Source organism: Anolis sagrei, chromosome 2 (genome assembly GCF_037176765.1).
Source record: "Anolis sagrei isolate rAnoSag1 chromosome 2, rAnoSag1.mat, whole genome shotgun sequence".
In the NCBI taxonomy this organism is placed as follows: Eukaryota; Metazoa; Chordata; class Lepidosauria; order Squamata; family Dactyloidae; genus Anolis; species Anolis sagrei.
In genome coordinates, this window is record NC_090022.1 from 4,813,533 (window position 1) to 4,831,826 (window position 18,294).

The following is an 18,294-nucleotide window of genomic DNA, read 5'->3' on the forward strand; positions in this document are numbered from 1 at the left end:
TAAAGTTAATTCATTCACTCATAATATATCTACCCACTAAAGTTTGAAATCTAATACTTTCACTAATTCTAATTAATTTTATTTATTTTATTCTAATTTCCCCCCTTTTAAAAAAGATATGACACTATATTATCTTAAGTCAATTTCATATAATAATATGATAGCTACAATGGGTTATCAATTTATCGCAAATATAAAATTTCTAAAATACCAAATTTCTAATAGGAAGCACAAACTCTTTTCCTCCACTTGGGAGCCCCAAAATTTTAAATTAGTCCTTTACTTATCTATTCCTCTTTATGTATGTTCCTTCAATGGTTGTTTGTCATCCAGTTCTCCTCCCTTTTATAGTAACTTTCGTCTGCTTCTCTTCCTGGTCCGATGTCGTCTTCTTCTCTTCCTGGTCCGTCGTCGTCTTCTTCTCTTCCTGGTCCGTCGCCGTCTTCTTCTCTTCCTTGTCCGTCGTCGTCTTCTTCTCGTCCTCGTGTCTCCTCTCTGCCACTTCTATTTGTGACTCTTATGCTTGCTCCGCCACTCCTTTGCTTCTCCAATTCTCCCTGTCTTTCCAGATGCACAAATTCCTTCTCTGCCAGTCTATAACGTTTTTTCTCTATGATCCAAGATGGCGCCAGCTCTCCTTCCGCCCCGTCACTTCCTCCTTCACTCCTTTCCGGCCCCTCTTGGTTCCTCTCTTTTCTTAGTCCTCCAGAGTCTCCTGCCTTCCTGTTCCTGTTCCGTCACTTCCTTTTCTTCGTGCAGCCAGATTGTTTATAAAGAAGGCTGGGGTAGACTCAACAATAATGGCGTCAAGGTCGGTGTTGTTTATCTTTCTTTCTTTCGTCTCTGGTTCCAAAGGGAGCCTCCCCTAAGATTGCGTGGGGGGCTCTTTATCCTCCTTACTTCTTTTGTAGTAAATTATAATATATATATAAAAATTAGAGATTAATTTCCATAGATCCACTTATTTTCCATTAATTTAATCTATTTTCGCCAAGTTTCCACTTATCCAATTTAGTCCAATTTGCCCAAGTTATCAAATCACCTACATATAATTCATATAATTTATGTCTTTATTTTCTAATTCTGTGTTTCTTTATTCTTATTCTTATTGTTTGTTCCTTCTTCAGCCTTCCTTGTCTTTCTCTTCCCTCCGTTCCTCCCTTCCTTCAGATATTATTAATTTGGGAACACCTTCCCGTTACCTGGGGTTGGGGTCTTTCTTTTTTCCTTTCCCCAGCCGGGGTTTCTTCTATCTTCCTCTTCTTCTATTTTGAGTGGTTTTGGCGGCGGTTAGACAAGCCTCGCGGCTTGATCCTTGCGGGGTGGCTCGCTTCCCCTTCCCGCTCGGACCCTCTCGACTTCTCCTCCTTGAGGGGGGAGAGATCTTTGGGGCCTCAAGCGTCCTTGGGGTTCACGACACCTTTGCACTCAATCCGGCAAAGGGGGGAGCTTTTTTAGCTCTACCTAACCACCCAACGCTGGTCCTCGTCGGGAGCTCCCTCTCGACGAGGCTATCCCGTCGCCATGTCCACCGGAAGTCCCCAAGGCTGGGGTTGTTTTCCATTGCCTTCTTTCAGCCATTTCTCTCTTCTCATGAGACTGTTTTACTTTCTGGGCTTATTTCACAATAACAGCTTTTTTAAAAGATCACAATCTTCCTATCAGTGTGCATATTCTCCTATCTCCCGCATCTCTGCCATTGCTTAGGAACTCTATCAGTGAGCTCACTTGCTTCCTGTCCACAGCCCAGATGATAACTGAGCACTTCCTTTTCAAAAACACTTCCGAAGAAAGATTGGTACCTTAAAACCTAGGATGGGCATAGCATTGGCATCAAAACCTAGGATGGGCATAGCATTGGCATCACAGGGATGCCAATGCTATGGGCTGAATGACATTCCCAAATATTCTGGAAAAGCAGCCCCAGGTAGAGCATGTTTTAGTAATTAAAATGTCATTGCAGTTGGAAGATGAGCTGGAGACTTGTACCTCTAAAGGTTAGACAACCATGAGGCATCTACTACATCAGTGCAGCACAATGGGCAGAGATTGAACTCATTGAAGGAAGAAGGAATCCCACTTTATGCTGCTCCTGTCCAACCTCATTGGGAATAACACTGTCCCCAATCCGGGGCCCCGCAATTCAGGAAGGATATCGGCAATTGGAAGGTGTCCAGAGAAGGGTGACCTAAATGGGAGAAGGTCTGGAGGCAGGCATGTAGCCGGGGGGGGGGGGGGGGCTTTGAGGGGCTTCAGCCCCCCCCCCCAAATTCTCATGGTGGTTCGCGAAAAGGCCTTACTGGTGCATTATTTAAACTGTTATGTTTATTCATATCATGATCTGATTACCATACTCAATATATCCCATATGCATGGGGTATTGGGGTAATGATACAAAAGGTTTGCTAGGGTAGACCCTCTTTCATTCAGACTCAGCCCCCCCGAAACTCAGACCCCCGAACCCCCCCCCCCCGAAAAAACTCAGCCCCCCCCCCCCGAGTCGAAATCCTGGCTACGGGCCTGTCTGGAGGTCAAGCCCTATGAGGAGAAGCTGAGGGAGTTGGGTAAGTTTTGCTTGAAGCAAAAGAGGCTGAAAAGAGACATAATAGCCATGTCTAAATATTTAAAGGAATGTCACATTGAGCAGGGGACAAGCTGGCTTTCTGCTGCTTCAGAGACAAAATGGAGCAATGGATTCAAACTGCAGGAAATGAGATTCCACCAGAACATTAGGAAGAAGTGCCTGACTGTAAGAAGAACTGTTTGTTACGAACCCAAAGAAGTTCCTGTTCTTTTGTGCAGAGTGTTAAAGGAATACTAAGGCAGTTTAGACCAATGAGACACCTTAGAGACCAAATTTGGCTTTGACACTATTCATGTAACTTTTATTGAAATACAATAATCATAGAATCATATCAGAATCACATCAAGGAGAGCTCTTGTGCACACACACATTTATGCATACTCATGCACACACAGGCCTCCTCCGGCGAAGATGATCAGTCTTTTCCGAGGAGGTGTGGACGCTCCGTTGCCATGGATCAGGAAGCGTGCATGTTGTCGGGGGTCCCCTGCATTTATAGGCCAAAATCCATTTTTCTTCATTTCAATAATCAGGTTGTTCTGTTCTCTTTCAAGTCCTTTCAAGCCCTTGTTCTCCCCAAAGTTCAGGACATTCGCATTCCAGGCCTCATGACTTATGGGGTACCTCCTGCACACTCCTTACTTGTCTGACCACACACCTTATTGTTTATTGTCATTCAGTTATGCCTTGCTGCCTCACTTCGACTGCCAATGCCCTCCCATATCATGCCTTGCAAAAACTCCATGTTGGTTTTTCTTCAGGCCTGTTTCTTCTCTTCTACATGCATTCAAAACATTCATTCTTTACATGTTCAGCAGAGGTACTCTCTGCCTCCAAGTCTGGTGAAGCTTCTTCTTGGAGGCTTTCAAACTGAGGCTGGATGGCCATCTGTTCGGAGTACTTTGATTGTGCTTTTCCTGCATGGCAGGGGATTGGACTAGATGGCCCATGCAGTCTCTTCCAACCCTATGATTCTATACATGGAGCATATTATGCAGATTCAAATTGCATTACATAGCATTGTAGATCCAGACTCTGTTAATACATAGACCTTGGGCCCACAAAGTGAATCTTTGCCAGTTGCAGCAAGCAATCTATGAAGCACTGCAATTGTAGTGAACTGCTGCTCTTCTAGGTGAACTGTATATGAAGATACAACTGTTTTTTCCTGACTACAGGTAAGTCCTCCAAAATTAGAGAATCTGGACCCTGGCCTCCCATGTTGATCTGAACCATGAAAATTGGAGACCTAGGGCCAGGCCTTGACATCTGGCAAGGTTACATGGATGTGTTATGAGATGACAAAAACAATGCCTTCATAGTGGCACCATTATCATCCCCCTATACACTTCAAGGGAGGTGAATGTGCAATGGAGAGGAGCTATGGAGAAAGTTCAAAAAGTGAGATTAAAGAAAGAATTTGGAATGAGAGAGAGAGAGGGAGACTCAGGACAGTACAATGACAAAAAAGTGATATTTTGCAAAGTTTGTAGGGTTAGCCATAAGTCAAGTTACAATTACTTCAGCTGTTTGCTAAGATGGACAAACATCCTCCAGAATATAACTCGGGCTCTGGAGAGGATCCTATACATTATTCTCCAAAGGGGCCAAACAAAACACTAACCAATGGTTGTGTTTAGACTACAATAATGGATGGCTCCTCCATTCAGCACTGAAGAGGTCATCCAGGTTGAATCAATACAGTGCTATAAAAGAGGACTTTGGCATCTGGTTGTTGTCGGGCAATTTAAAGTGGCTGTGGATAGAGAGACCCAAGCCATTGTGGGTTGCCTGGTGAGAAATAGAAGACAGTATTCCAAAATAAATCTCACCAAGTTGAAGAGAAAGCCACCGAGGTTTTTATTTCATTCCAGCTGGAAAGGATGACGATGGCAGTAGCCTGCCAAAAAAAGTGACATGCTCATTAGGCAGAGAGATACAATATTTATAGCCTTTAAGTTCCCATGCCCACCAACCCCCCCCCCCCCCAGCTGGCTTTGTTATGATTGGCTGTGATGTCAGCAAGCCAGCAGGAGAGCCAATGGCGGCCTGAGTCCTGCTTTGGCTGCTCAGCCAGTGAGCTGGAAGGGAGGCGGGCAACAGGGAAATAATGAAAAAATGTCTAGTTGTCAGGATTAAGGTGACCAATGTTTGTCTAACGATTCAGCGATAGCTTAATTCTCAAGCCAGAATCTGAGTTATTGTTTTAATCTTTCGAATCATCATCTCCGTTTAGTCCCCAAGGAGCTAGATCCTTTGGGTTGTTGTAGGTTTTTTCGGGCTATATGGCCATGGTCTAGAGGCATTCTGTCCTGACGTTTCACCTGCATCTATGGCAAGCATCCTCAGAGGTAGTGAAGTCTGTTGGAAGTAGGAAAAAGGGTTTATATTATTATTAATAATAATATTATTATTATCATCTTTATTTATACCCCGCTAACATCTCCCGAAGGACTCGGTGCGGCTTACAAAGGCCAAGGCCCTCAATAAAACAACAGCATAACAAATACAACAATAAAACTCATAAAGCAAAACAATAAACATTAAAGCAATAACAATAAACATTAAAACAAATACCATGACACATTTAAAACTAAAGGCCAGGCCAAATGTAATGAATAAAATTTAAAAGTTCTGGACATGACAGGTGGAATGTATAGGTTTTTAGAGGTAGGGGCGGTGTGCATACAATCATTAAATCTTTAATAAAGTGCATTTGGGACATGATGCTAGGAGTTTCCTATTCTGGAAAGGCACACTGGAACAGCCAGGTCTTCAAGCTCTTCCTAAAGACTGCCAACGTTGGGGCTTGCCTGATGTCCTTGGGGAGAGAGTTCCAGAGTCAGGGAGCTACCACAGAGAAGGCCCTGTCCCTCGTCCCCACCAAACGCGCTTGCGACGCAGGTGGGATCGTGAGCAGGGCCTCTCCAGATGATCGGAGGGATCGTGTGGGTTCATATATTTGTGGAATGACCAGGGTGAGACAGACTCTTGTCTGCTGGAGCTAGGTGTGAATGTTTCAACGGATGACCTTGATTAGCATATAATGGTCTGACAGTGCCTGGAGCAAACTTATGTTGAGAGTTGATTAGATGTCCTTGTTTGTTTCCTCTCTGCTGTTTTGCTGTGGTAATTTTTGAGTTTTTTTAATACTGGTAGCCAGATTTTGTTCATTTTCATGGTTTCCTCCTTTCTGTTGAAATTTTCCACATGCTTGTGGATTTCAATGGCTTCTCTGTGTAGTCTGACATGGTGGTTGTTGGAGTGGTCCAGCATTTCTGTGTTCTCAAATAATATGCTGTGTCCAGGTTGGTTCATCAGGTGCTCTGCTATGGCTGACTTCTCTGGTTGAAGTAGTCTGCAGTGCCTTTCATGTTCCTTGATCCGTGTCTGGGTGCTGTATTTGGTGGTCCCTATGTAGACTTGTCCACAGCTGCATGGTATACGGTAGACTCCTGCAGAGGTGAGAGGATCCCTCTTGTCCTTTGCTGAACGTCTCATTTGTTGGATTTTCTTGGTGGGCCTGTAGATAGTTTGTATGTTGTGTTTCCTCATCAGCTTCCCTATGCGGTCAGTAGTTCCCTTGATGTATGGCAAGAACACTTTCCTCTGGGTGGGTCTTTGTCTTTACTCTTGTGGCTTCTTCTCGGTTGTCTTACAGCTCTTCTGATGTCTGAGGTGGAGTGTCCATTGGCCTGGAGAGCCCAGTTGAGGTGGTTCAGTTCATCTTGGAGGAGGTGGGGTTCGCAGATTCTTTTTGTACGGTCTGCCAAGGCTTTAATGGGGCTTCTTTTTTGACTTGGGTGATGGTTGGAGTTTTTATGTAGATATTAGGGCTGGGCGGTTTCGTTCGTTAATTTCGTAATTCGTTATTAATTCGTATTTAAATTAGCTTACGATCTGATATTGAGCCATTCTGGAATAGTGTGAGGAGTTTTTTAGATTCGAAACAATTTTTTCAATTTATTTCATTATTGTTTCATTATTGTTTCGAAATTGTTTCGAAATTATTTCGTAATTATTTCGTAATTATTTCGTAATTATTTCGTAATTATTTTCGCATGTCTGCTGCAAGTTTTATAGTTGTTGTTTGTTTTATCACACCAACAGTCAACAACAGAGGGAGAGGGAAGCTTCAGAAGTTCCCCCTGTCCCATTTGGAGGTTTTTTTTAGCATATTGCGCAATCGCTTCCGCCATTAACGAATCAATTACGAAATTTACAAAATTTCGTAAATTTCAAAATTTTTAAAAGGAAAATTTCGGAATTATTAAAAAAAACGAAATGCAAGGGCCACCTAAAAACGAATCGAGTTTAGAAACAAAATTTTCTGTGGTTGCCCAGCCCTAGTAGATATCTATCTCTGTGTGTGGGTTTTCTGTAAACGGTGTGACCCAGTTGTTGATTTGGTTTGCGGATGACTAGGACATCTAGAAAAGGCAGTCTTCCTTCATTTTCCTTTTCCATGGTGAATGGGATGTTTGGGTGGATGCTGTTAAGATGGTCCTTTGTTTCATAGTCCTGTGGCATGGGGTACATGGATGAAGCTGAAGTTGATTTTGGCTAGTTGGGATTGACGCAATGGAAAGACTGTGGTGAAATTCCTGGTTCCTCACAGATAGGAAGACACCCTTTGTGTTTAATAATTTAAATGTCCATGACTTGTATCATCCCAGATGGTCTGGCTTTTGCCCTCCAAACTCTGTTCTGATAAGAGCTATTTATTCTTATTGTCCATGCAAGTGAGCTTGGTGAAACCTTTTGTTAAGGGATTACCAGCTCAGGAGTTGTGGGGGGACTTCCTGAGCCATGAGAGTTGCTGGTATTATGAAACAGTGGCTTTTTCCTTCATATTTCATATAAATACATACATATAAGGGATGGGAGTGGGGTAAGGGAACATACGAGGAATTCATAGGAGGGGTCTAAGGGAAAGTCACATCAGCCCCCCAAATCCATTGAAGTTCATAAAGGTCCTAAAAGTCCTCAAAAGTTGATAAAAGTTCCCAAAAGCTTATAGAAGTTGGAAAAAGTTCATAAACGTCCTTGGAAAGTTTATGAAAGTTCCCATAAGCTCCCAAAAGTTCATGAGGAGCACATGGAAGCCAGTGGGAGCTGAGTGGCCTTTCAGCATGTGGCTCTCTCTCGGCATCATCTTCCTTGGTGAGTAGCACAGGTTGAAATGGAGTGGAACCAGTGGTGGTGTAATTAATTAATAAAACAGGAGTTTCATTCATGAAAAAGGAATCCAATTAATAATAATAGCCAAATTGGTCAGATGCTAGTTTGGGTTAAGGGGCATTACCGTGTGGGGCCATGGGAAAAGCATTAGGTTCCCACATGGGGGAGAGATAGGGGATTATGGGATCATTCCAGCCTGGTGTCCTTGGCAAAACTATAAATTCCCTGATTTTGAACTATCTTTTACAGAGTCCTGAGGGGAGGATCACCTCCGATCGCATGGTCCATCTAGTTTGCTTTTTGGCTCCAGATTAAAATGGGATGTGGTCTTTAGGGTGACACATGATGTGTTCTTTGTCAGAGCAAAGAGATAAAGGATAGGAGGGTGGAGGAGTGTTCCTGAGCAGCACTGCATTTCCAAAGCTGCAGCCTCAGCTGAGAGCTCCACTTACGGAGACATAAAGCTTGAACTGCTGAGCAAAGAGCTGAGTGGCCTTTCAGCATGTGGCTCTCTCTCGGCATCGCCTTCCTTGGTGAGTAGCACAGGTTGAAATGGAGTGGGACCAGTGGTGGTCCAAGGACAGGGTGGAAAGAGGAGACACGTATTTTCCCCCTTGCATTCTCAGGAACTTTCTCATGGGACAAACTGAATCTCCTCCTTTTCTTAATCTTCCTTGTCTCTCTAAGCCTGGATCTACAATGACATATAATGAAGTTTCTGAATCCAAATCATCTGCTCGTTACTGGATTATATGAGCTTTGACTGCCATATAATCCAGCTCAAAACAGATAATTAGTATTCAGAACCTGGATTATATGACCATGTAGATGGGGCCTACAATGGTGCTTTCTGACTGGTCAGAACCGAAGCCCTGAAGATGATTTTAATAAGAATACTACTACTAATAAATAACATAGTTAGCATGATGATAATTCTGATCATTTGGATTAGGGAGGTTATCCTTATTCCAAAAGGGTCTTTTCATATAGAAATATTTTTTATTAAGGTATGTTTTCCAAAAAATGTGGGAAAACAGAGAAGGTAAAGAAGGGGGTGGGAAAAAGAGGTAATGTGCTAAGGTGCAAGGGGGGGGGAGGGTATAAAAATAGGTAAAAATATGTACATTCAATCATCTTTGTTGTGTTTTATCAATTGTCCTCTTAGTTTGTTTCTCTGAACATGTTCCTCCTCCTAGGCCAGTGGTTCTCAACCTGGGGGTTGCAACCCCCAGGGGGGGGGGTCACCTGGTCATTTTGGTGGGGTCGTGAGGCCGCCTCTGTTGGCCCTGCCCCAAGGGTGCGGGTCAGGCGAGGGCAACTTCACGTGAGGCCTGACCTTGCCTGCCTTGCTCTCTCGCCATCAGGCGAGGGCGCAGGGCAGGCGAGGGGGCCTCCGCGTGAGGCCTGGCCTGGCACAAAGCCTGCCTTGCCTGCCTCACTCTCTCACCATCCAGCGAGGGGGCCTCCACATGAAGCCTGGCCTGGCGCGAAGCCTGCCTTGCCTGCCTCGCTCTCTCGCCATTCGACGAGGGCACGGGGCAGGCGAGTGGGCCACCATGCAAAGCCTGGCCTGGCACAAAGCCTGGCAGTTTTGTATATTACAATATTCAACAAACAACAAATTTATACGGTATAGGCATAACACAGTGTACAATGAACAACAACCCATTGTTTACAAAGATTACACATTCATAACATAAAGAGTCTTTTGGTGTAAAGACAACTTGTCTTCAGGGCATAAGATCCCTTGCTTTAGAGTAAGCGTAATGTAAAGAGTAGGCCTGGGCGGTTTCGTTTCGTTAATTCGTAATTCGTTAATAATTCGTTAATTTTTCCAATTACAAAACGATAACAAACCATTCTGGAGCAATTATTTAAAAAAACGAATTTTTAAACACGTTTTGTAAATGCTTCGTATTTCGTTATTGTATTCGTTTCGTTATTGTTCTGAGGTCGTTTCGTTATTATTTCCGCATGTCTGGGCCAGTTTTATGGTTTAATTAGTGAAAAAAAATTATAATATCACACCAACAGTCAAGAACAGAGGGAGAGGGAAGCTTCAGAAGTTTTTGGAGGTTTTTTAGCGTATTTCGCGGTCGCGTCTGCCATTAACGAATCGATTCGTTATTGTTTCGGAAATCGATTCGTTACTTTTTTACCATTTACGAAATTTCGTAAATATCGAACTTTTTAAAAGGAAAATTTTGTAATTATTTTAAATATCGAAACAAATAAACCCCCCAAATACAAATCGATTTTAGAAACAAATTTTTCCGTTGTTACCCAGGCCTAGTAAAGAGTCTTTCCTGGTGTAAACCGGTCGTGGATGTGGATATCCATGTATAAGGAACCGAAAATTTTCTAAAGCAAGGGATCCTATGCCCTGAAGAGAAGTTGGTTTTACACCAAGAAAGACTCTTTACATTACACTTACTCTAGAGCAAGGGATCTTATGCCCTGAAGACAAGTTGTCTTTACACCAAAAGACTCTTTATGTTATGTATGTGTAATCTTTGTAAACAACGGGTTGTTGTTCATTGTACACTGTGTTATGCCTATACCATATACATTTGTTGTTTGTTGAATATTGTAATATACAAAACTGTCAGGCAATATTGACCTTTGTCATTTATGTACCACAACTTTTAGTGGATTTGTGTTTTTTGGATTGGTGGGAATCCATTGTCTTCTTCTGGCACAAAGCCTGCCTTGCCTGCCTCACTCTCTCGCCATCTGGCAAGGGCGAGGGACAGGCGAGGGGGCCTCCGCAGGAGGCCTGGCCTGGCAAGAAGCCTGCATCGCCTGCCTCGCTCTCTCGCCATCCAGCAAGGGTGCGGGGCAACCGAGGGGGCATCTGTGAGAGGCCTGGCGCGAAACCTGCCTTGCCTGCCTCGCTCTCTCTCCATCTGGCCAGGGAGCGGGGCAGGTGAGGAGGCCTCTGTGTGAGGCCTGGTCTTGCGCGAAGTCTACCTCACCATCTGGCATTTTCCCCAAACAAAATATTGTAATCACTATTGTTTTTCATGCAGAACTTGGGTGATTAGAAACACTACATGTTTAATAAACACATTGTTAGAGCAAAGGCATTCCATACAAGATTGGACTAATTGGAGCTCGATGAGATCCAACAAATGCCTTAGATACCACCTGTCACATCAGCACTTTTAATCCTGTACCCATTACTCTGGCCCAGCCCAGTTTTATTTCATTGTGTTTTAGTGTATTGTTTATTGCCTGTTGTTTATTATGCTTTAATTGTTTTAATTTGCTTAGGTTTTGTATCGTTATATTGTGTGTTGAGACCTTGGCCTTTGTAAGCCGCATCGAGTCCTTCGGGAGATGCTAGCGGGGTACAAATAAAGTTTAATAATAATAATAATAATAATAATAATAATAATAATAATAAATTGCAATTTTGAGCAAACCAATATTTTTTTCATGGTAATTTTTATTTTAATCTATTTTACTTGATTAATCAAAATAAAACACCAGATAGGGAAGAGTAAGGTCAAAGGAAAAGCAAGGGGATTGAGTGATAGAATTTTTTTTACAAGGCCATTAAGTGTCCTTGATTCAAATATATAAAAGGATAGAGGGGAGAAGGAAGGAAAAGGTACAAAAAAAAAAAAACAGACAAAAAAGGAAAGAAAAAGAGAGGTTTGTTGACTTTCAATCATTTTCATCCTGTTGCAAAGTTTTTTCGTCTTTTTCTTTCTTCTTCCTTGCTTTCACTCTCACTTAAACTTATATGTAGATATATATAGATATATACCTTTTTTAGTATAAAACTATTTTGTGAATTCAAATCAACATGTTCATTTATATAGAGTACAATCTGTTTTCTTTTTCGGGCACTTTGGTAGTTCTTCAGATGATGTTTTAAGTTGTTCATGTTCATAATATCTGCAATCTTTAGTAACCATTCTTCTCTTGTTGGTTTGGCCTCCCATTTTTTTTGCATATGTTATTCTTGCTGTAGTGGCAAAATAATTCAATAAAATTTGTTCATTTTTATCCCATTTTATGTCTGTTATTCCAAATTAAAAATGCTCTGGTTTCATCTGGAATCTTGTCTTCGATATTTCCTGTGTTATCTCATGTAAATTCTTCCAATATTTGTTTGCTTTTCTACAAGTCCACCACATGTGGTGAAATGTGCCTGTCTGTGTTTCTGCCTTTTAAAAAGGATAACCCAGGGAAGAAATAGTTCTGATGCCATCTCCTAAAGCATTTCTTGCTATTCTGTTTCCTCTATGTGTAGTGATGGGCTCAAGTATTGCAGAGTCAGACCACATGGAGATCAGGTTGGAGGGAGGTCCAAATCTCTGCAGTGGAAGGGTTGAAGTCTTCCTTTCTGGTCAGTGGACATCTGTTTGTGACGACAGTTGGGGCATTGAGGAGGCCATGGTTGTCTGCCGCCAGCTGGGCTGTGGATCTGCAGTCTCTGCCACACATGAAGCACAGTTTGGAAATGGATGGGTCCCCATTGGTCTGGATGACGTCAGATGTGGAGGGGCAGAATCCACCCTCAGTGAGTGTCCAGCAAGTCCATGGGGAGAACACCACTGCAGCCATGAAGAAACCGCAGGGGTTATATGTTCAGGTGGGTTGATTGACTTCACCAGCTTCACATGCTCCAGATTCCCTCTAGAAGATACATATATTCCTTAGTTTTACTTAGTCTGTTGAGTCTTTATATCAGAGGCAAGGTAGGATAAAAATAAATAAAACCAATAATTATTTTGACCTTCTCTTGTGATGGAAGGGGACAAAGATAGCAGTAAAAGAGTCTCATAATCTTTAGTCAAAAGGGGGAAACAGGAAGAGCTGCAGTTCTACCCAAGCTCTTGCCCAAACTCTCTCTTTGTGGTCGCAGGGGAAGACTTGAGGGTCGCCTTCTTCACAGTGCCTCATCTTGAGGAAGGGCACCTCCTAATGTCATATTCTATTGGGAGATGGTGGACATAGTGGGGAAGGAATCAGTTCCTTCTGCTTCAGAGAGTGAAGAGTTACAAAATAATATTAATAATAATATTATTAAAATTATTTATATTCTGCCCTATCTTCCCAGAGGGCAGATTCCAAACATAAAGGCAAACATTCTATGCACGAACACAACAACAACACACCTACATACAACAACAACATATAAAAATAAATTATGCCTTAACACTAAAATGAAGTAAAAAACGCAACCTGTCATATCAGACATAAGACAACAACTCCTTTAGTTGTGCTGCCACTCATCCCTGAATTCAGAGTGTACAACTATGGCCACCTGTGATGGATTCCTCCTTGGGCAAGGTTCACTGGAAACTTGCTGACAGGATTGTCAGTTATTAGCTAAGCAACTTACAGAAACAAAACACAGACGACTAAAATCATCAATAAATAGGTCTTAGAGCAGACCAGCACAAGCTGCGACTTCCCAGCCAGAAAATCTAGCTAGTTCGTTCAGTGGCCAGGAATTCTGGGAGTTGGAGGGCAAAATGGTTGCAGGACTGCAGGTTGTGCAGGTCTCCTTAGAGTAATAAATTGGTCTTAGGCATCAAGGGGAGTAAACTGCAGGTATCACATTTTGTACTTATCCTGGACCAGTATAACTCATTGGAAAATATGGCAGTATTTGGTGGGAAAATTGCAGAGTAGTGGAGGAAGGGGGAGACTGCTCTCTCTTGATTGTTTCAATCAAGAGAGTCATGGCTCAGAGTTTACAAGATGTCCAATCACTATGGACCTTGAACTCAGCAGCCACAGGAACCACCAGGTCTTTATCCCTCTCTTCCCCCCCCCCCCCCCAAATAATGTTTATTAAAAATTTAATAGGAAAACAGGGGATGGGGAGACAAGGGAAGGAAAAAGAAAAATTTGGAGATAATAGATTAATTATTGGTTAGTTGCATCTTTACAAATGTCTAGTATATCGCAAGGAGAAAACAAAGAGGGTGAAGGTTGTTGAGGAATGCAGGGCTCTTTTACAATATTATCATTGTTACAACAAATCTTAATCTCTTTTTTGTTAACACATATTACATAATATATTGAGGGTTCTAACCATTTTTGTTTTAAGTTCATTGGTTGTACCTTCTTCTCTCTTCTCACACTGTCTCCTGGTCTTCATATATTCTTTTCCAATTCTTCTTCAGTGGAAATTAAACTGAATGTTTTATATCAGATTATTTTACATTAAAACTTTTAAAAAATATTTATTATTGATATTTACAAAGATGGTTCTACAATTGGATTGGATTGCCTTGGCGAGTCTTGGCCATCGATGGTAGATTTGAAAGACTGAATTTCTGGCAACTCAGTGTCTTTGGGCACTGTGGTGCTTTCTGGAAAAGAAGGATTTTGAAGACATTTGGGACTGGTGATCCAAGATGACTTAGACAACTTTGAGGCTGATGTTCCTTGAGATGCCACATCTGCTGGATTTTCTGAAGTGGATATGGAATGCCACTGATTGCAGTTGGAACTCTTCAGGATAGTGTTGATCCTGTTTGAAACATAAACTTTATATCTACTGGTGGTGTTTTGTAGGTAACCTAACACAACCATGCTGTCTGTGTGAAAGAATATCCTTTGAAACAATTGTCCAGTTTCTTCTCTGATGGTTTGACTCAACTGAGTGGCTAAGACAGCAGCACAGAGTTCTAATCTGGGCACTGTAGAGTCCATGGGTGCTACTTTAGCCTTTGACATCACAAATCCTGAAGAGCAGGTACTGATGCCTCTTTGTCTGGCGTATGCGACCGCAGCGATAGCCTTGGTGGATGCATCACAGAATATGTGCAGTTCCATGATCTCTGAAGGTGAGGAACTGTTTGCTGTGTACTGTCTTGGCAGTTGTATGTTTTCTATGCCTTGGGCTTGGCAAGTCCAATTTTTCCATTGTGACATGAGATCTTGGGGAAGCTCTTGGTCCCAGGTGAGCTTGTGCTGGATTGCCTGTTTGAAAAGCAATTTGGCTGAGATGACTACTGGAGACACTATACCCAAAGGGTCGTAAATGGCATTGATGGCAGACATCATAAGTCTTTTGGAGGTGACTCTGCCCAATTTAGGGGCTCGTAAAGTAAAACAGTCTGTAGCTATGTTCCATAGCAAACGTAGACTGGCTGTGAGCGTTCAAGTCTTGAAACAACTTTGATGTATCCTTTTCCACCAAATCTTCTGGTGGGAAAGCCTGAAGTATCTCTGGACTATTTGAATTTATCTTGTGAAGGCAAATATTGGCCTTGCTCAGCAATTCTTGAATTTCTTTAACTGTCTTTGAAGCTTATTGTGCAGAATCAAAGGACGCAAGAAGATCATCGACGTAAAAGTTCTGGTTGACAATCACTGATGTTGATTGGCTAAACAAATGGCCAAATTTGTCTGCAGTCTTTAAAAAAAAATTGGCAACTGCCGGAGATGGAGTGTTACCAAACACGTGAACCCTCATCTGGTATTCGGTCACGTCAGAGAGGGACTCAGTATCTCTAAACCATAAAAACTTCAAGAACCTTCAATGTTCTGGGCAAACTAAGAATGCGTAAAACATTGTGTGTATGTCGGCTATTACTGCATACTTTTCCCCCTCTGAATCTTAAAAGAACTTCAAGCAGGCTGTTAAGCAATTAAGTAGAACATGGTTTAGAGCTTTGCCTTGGCATTCAGCACTAGCATCAAAGACAATGCGGACTTTGTCGGGTTTCTGAGGATGTGTCACTTTGTGGTACGGCAGGAACCACTGTTCTTCTCCCTCCGCACACATACTGGCTGGTTCAGCATAGTTGCTGCTGAAGAGGTCTTCTACAAACTGGGTGATCTGGGTCTTCACCTTAGGATCCTTTAGCATCCTTCTTCTTAAGGACAGGAGACGATGAAGGGCAACATCTCTGTTGTTGGGTAGAGATGGTATTTCTAGCTTGAAAGGTAAAGGTGCTATCCAATTACCTTGAGGGTCTTGAGTGACTTGTTTGTTCATCATCTCAAGGAACTTCTGTTCATCATTAGAGAAGGCTGTTTGTTCATCTCTCTCTGTGACTTCAAAGATGGATGAGTAATCGGGCATTACTCCCTGGCAACAAACTGAAATGTGGCTGGCACATCCTTGCATTAGTGAAGGCCTTTTAGTGACAGGCTGGAACATCTTGTTCAGGCAGACTGGGCCTAACACCGTCCATCCTAAAGGCAACTGCTGGGCTATGGGCGATCCCTTAGGACCTTCAATCTGGTTGCTAATACGGAACAGCGTGAGACAATCTGCGCCAATAAGCATGACGATGTCTGTTTCCAAGTCTAAAGCTGGAATTAGATCTTAGATGCCTTTGAGATGAGGATGGGCTTGTACCACCTCCTTTGTAGCTATTTGTTCTTTGTTCCTGGGGATCAGGCTGCATTCTATAAGGTCAGGAAGTTCATAACTGGCCTTTTGTCCAAAATACGAAATTTTGAATTTCCAGAACAAGTGGATATGGTGTATTCCACTGTCTTGCTGTGAAGGTCGAACATGTCAAAGAACTCTGGGGTTGCAAGAGAAGCATCACTTTGGGCATCCAAGGTGACGTAGACCTTTTTTCTATTCCATGGTTGCTTGTTTGGTTACACCACTGCCAGGCAGATTGGGTGACAAATCCTGGGCTTACTATTGTTTTGGCAAAGCTTGGTGCAAGCAACAGCAGGAGCCTTGAGGGCTACCTGACGTTCTGTAGGCTTTTGGTCATCTTTGGGGGGTTTTTTTTGACAGGATACTTTGATTTTACTTTGAATTGAGTAGAGTCGAAGTTGTGCATTGCAGAGCAATGCTTCAGGCTATTGCAGTGTTGACATTTCACCTTCTCCTTGCAGTCTTTGGAGAAGTGAATAGTGGAGCCGCAACATCTGTAACACACCTTGGCCTTTTGAACTATTTGGAGCCGTTCTTTGGAAGGCTTCTTTGTGAACTCTCTGCATTCAGCTAGGCTGTGTGGCCTTTGATGAATGGGACAGGTGATGCTGCTATTGCCGACTGGTTGAACCGAAGCTTGAGTAGTGTCTGTCATCTTGACACTCAAGTTCCTTTAAAGTTCTTTTCCCTGCACTTTATCTTCTTTGGAAGTCTTTTCAGGCTTTAGGCCTTGGTACAATGTGGGAAGACCTGTCTGAGGGTCATTCCTCTCACGGGCTGCTTTAGTAACGAAATCCACCAAAAAGTTGAAGGGCGGGTATACATTTGCATTTGCCTCCTTGTACTTGAACACCTCTTTCCCCCCAGCTTCTCGAAGGGGAAAGGGAAGTTTGCAGCTTATGGCACTCTGCGACGTGTGCTGGTCCGGACATGCCAATCCCGGCAGCTCTGGATTTCCTTTGGCTGAAGCTAGCTCTAACAAAAGATCACTGAAGTCCCAAAGCTGTTTACAATCTTTCATATTCTGTGATGGGAACCAGTTGAGTCGATCCATGAGGGATACTTCTATCTCGGTGCTTGCACTGTAGCACTGGTCCAAGCGAGACCACGCTGTGGACAATTCTGTTTGGGGGTCTGCCACATGAGCAGCATAGAGTCTCTTTATTTGTTCGGCTGAGCTGGGTCCAAGCCATGCCATAAGAAGGGACAATTCTTCATCCGCTTCTAGCTTGAAATCTCGGATGGCCCTTTTGAACGTAATTTTCCACAGGAGGTAGTCATCCGGCCGGTCAGTGAATTTCTGGACCCCTTTGTCTTTGATGTCTCTTCTTGGATTTTGCAGGAAGGAGCCCAATTGCGAATCTGGTGTGTAGGGGTACCTCTGAGGAGTCTGCTGTGGTGTGACAAAGTCAATGTTCTTTGGTTGAACACGTCTTGTAGTGATGGTAGAAGATGCTGGGTTCAGCAGATTGCTGGCAGGCTGCACCTCTGAAGCTTTGGTCTTCAGTGATGGGAGAATTGGCTTGGTATGCAGAGATGGATGTGGTGGTTCACTCCCAGCCATGCCTTGCCAATCTGAGAGGACATCTGGATCCTGTTGAAAGATGTCATCCTTTCGTTCCCACGTGGACAAGTGGTATCTCTGAGGCCTAATTACAGGGATGGACTCTGACAGAGATGATGGCACCCTCCCAGCCGTACTTTGCTGCACTTTGGGAGAATAGGCTGGCTTTGAATTCGTGAACACTAGAACAGGTGAGCGATCTTCAGAATGGTCAAAGGAGACATGACTCTGCACTACAGGTGGTTCCAGATGCAGGTGTGATGAGACCTTTGCTATAGGCTCTTGTGTTGGCAGGAGGCTAAGGTTTTCTTGGGTTAGTTCCTGCAATAGGGCTTTGGCTAGAAAGTTAGCTCTGGCTATCTTCTGTGCTGCGTCTCTTTTCATTTGGAGCAAATCTAGTCCCGTTGTAGCTTATTTTGCTTGGCTTTAGCCGCTGCAAGCTCTATTTCTTGCTGGGCCTTAGCCTGTTGTAGGGGAAGTTCCTCCTCATTGAAAACATGATGCTGCCTAGCCATTTCCGCAGATGCCTCTACTTCTAAAACCTCTTTTCTAATTTCCAAACGGATAGCCTCTCTGTTGTAATAGGCTGCTTTG

The 18,294-nt window shown here is 43.0% G+C and overlaps 1 protein-coding gene across 6 annotated transcripts in view; it reads left to right on the forward strand.

Moving 5' to 3' along the window:
* The first annotated feature begins 224 nt into the window (after positions 1 to 224).
* The window catches only part of LOC137096242 (deleted in malignant brain tumors 1 protein-like), a 97,532-nt gene continuing 79,462 nt past the window's right edge, over positions 225 to 18,294 (forward strand). For all 6 annotated transcript variants that reach the window (XR_010909372.1, XM_067465002.1, XM_067465001.1 and 3 more), the window contains exons 1-2: positions 225 to 811; positions 12,027 to 12,368. Coding sequence is in view for 5 of the 6 variants with exons in the window: in XM_067465002.1 (XP_067321103.1) it covers positions 12,029 to 12,368 (340 nt within the window). In the remaining variant the exon portion in view is untranslated. The remainder of the gene's footprint in view (positions 812 to 12,026; positions 12,369 to 18,294) is intronic.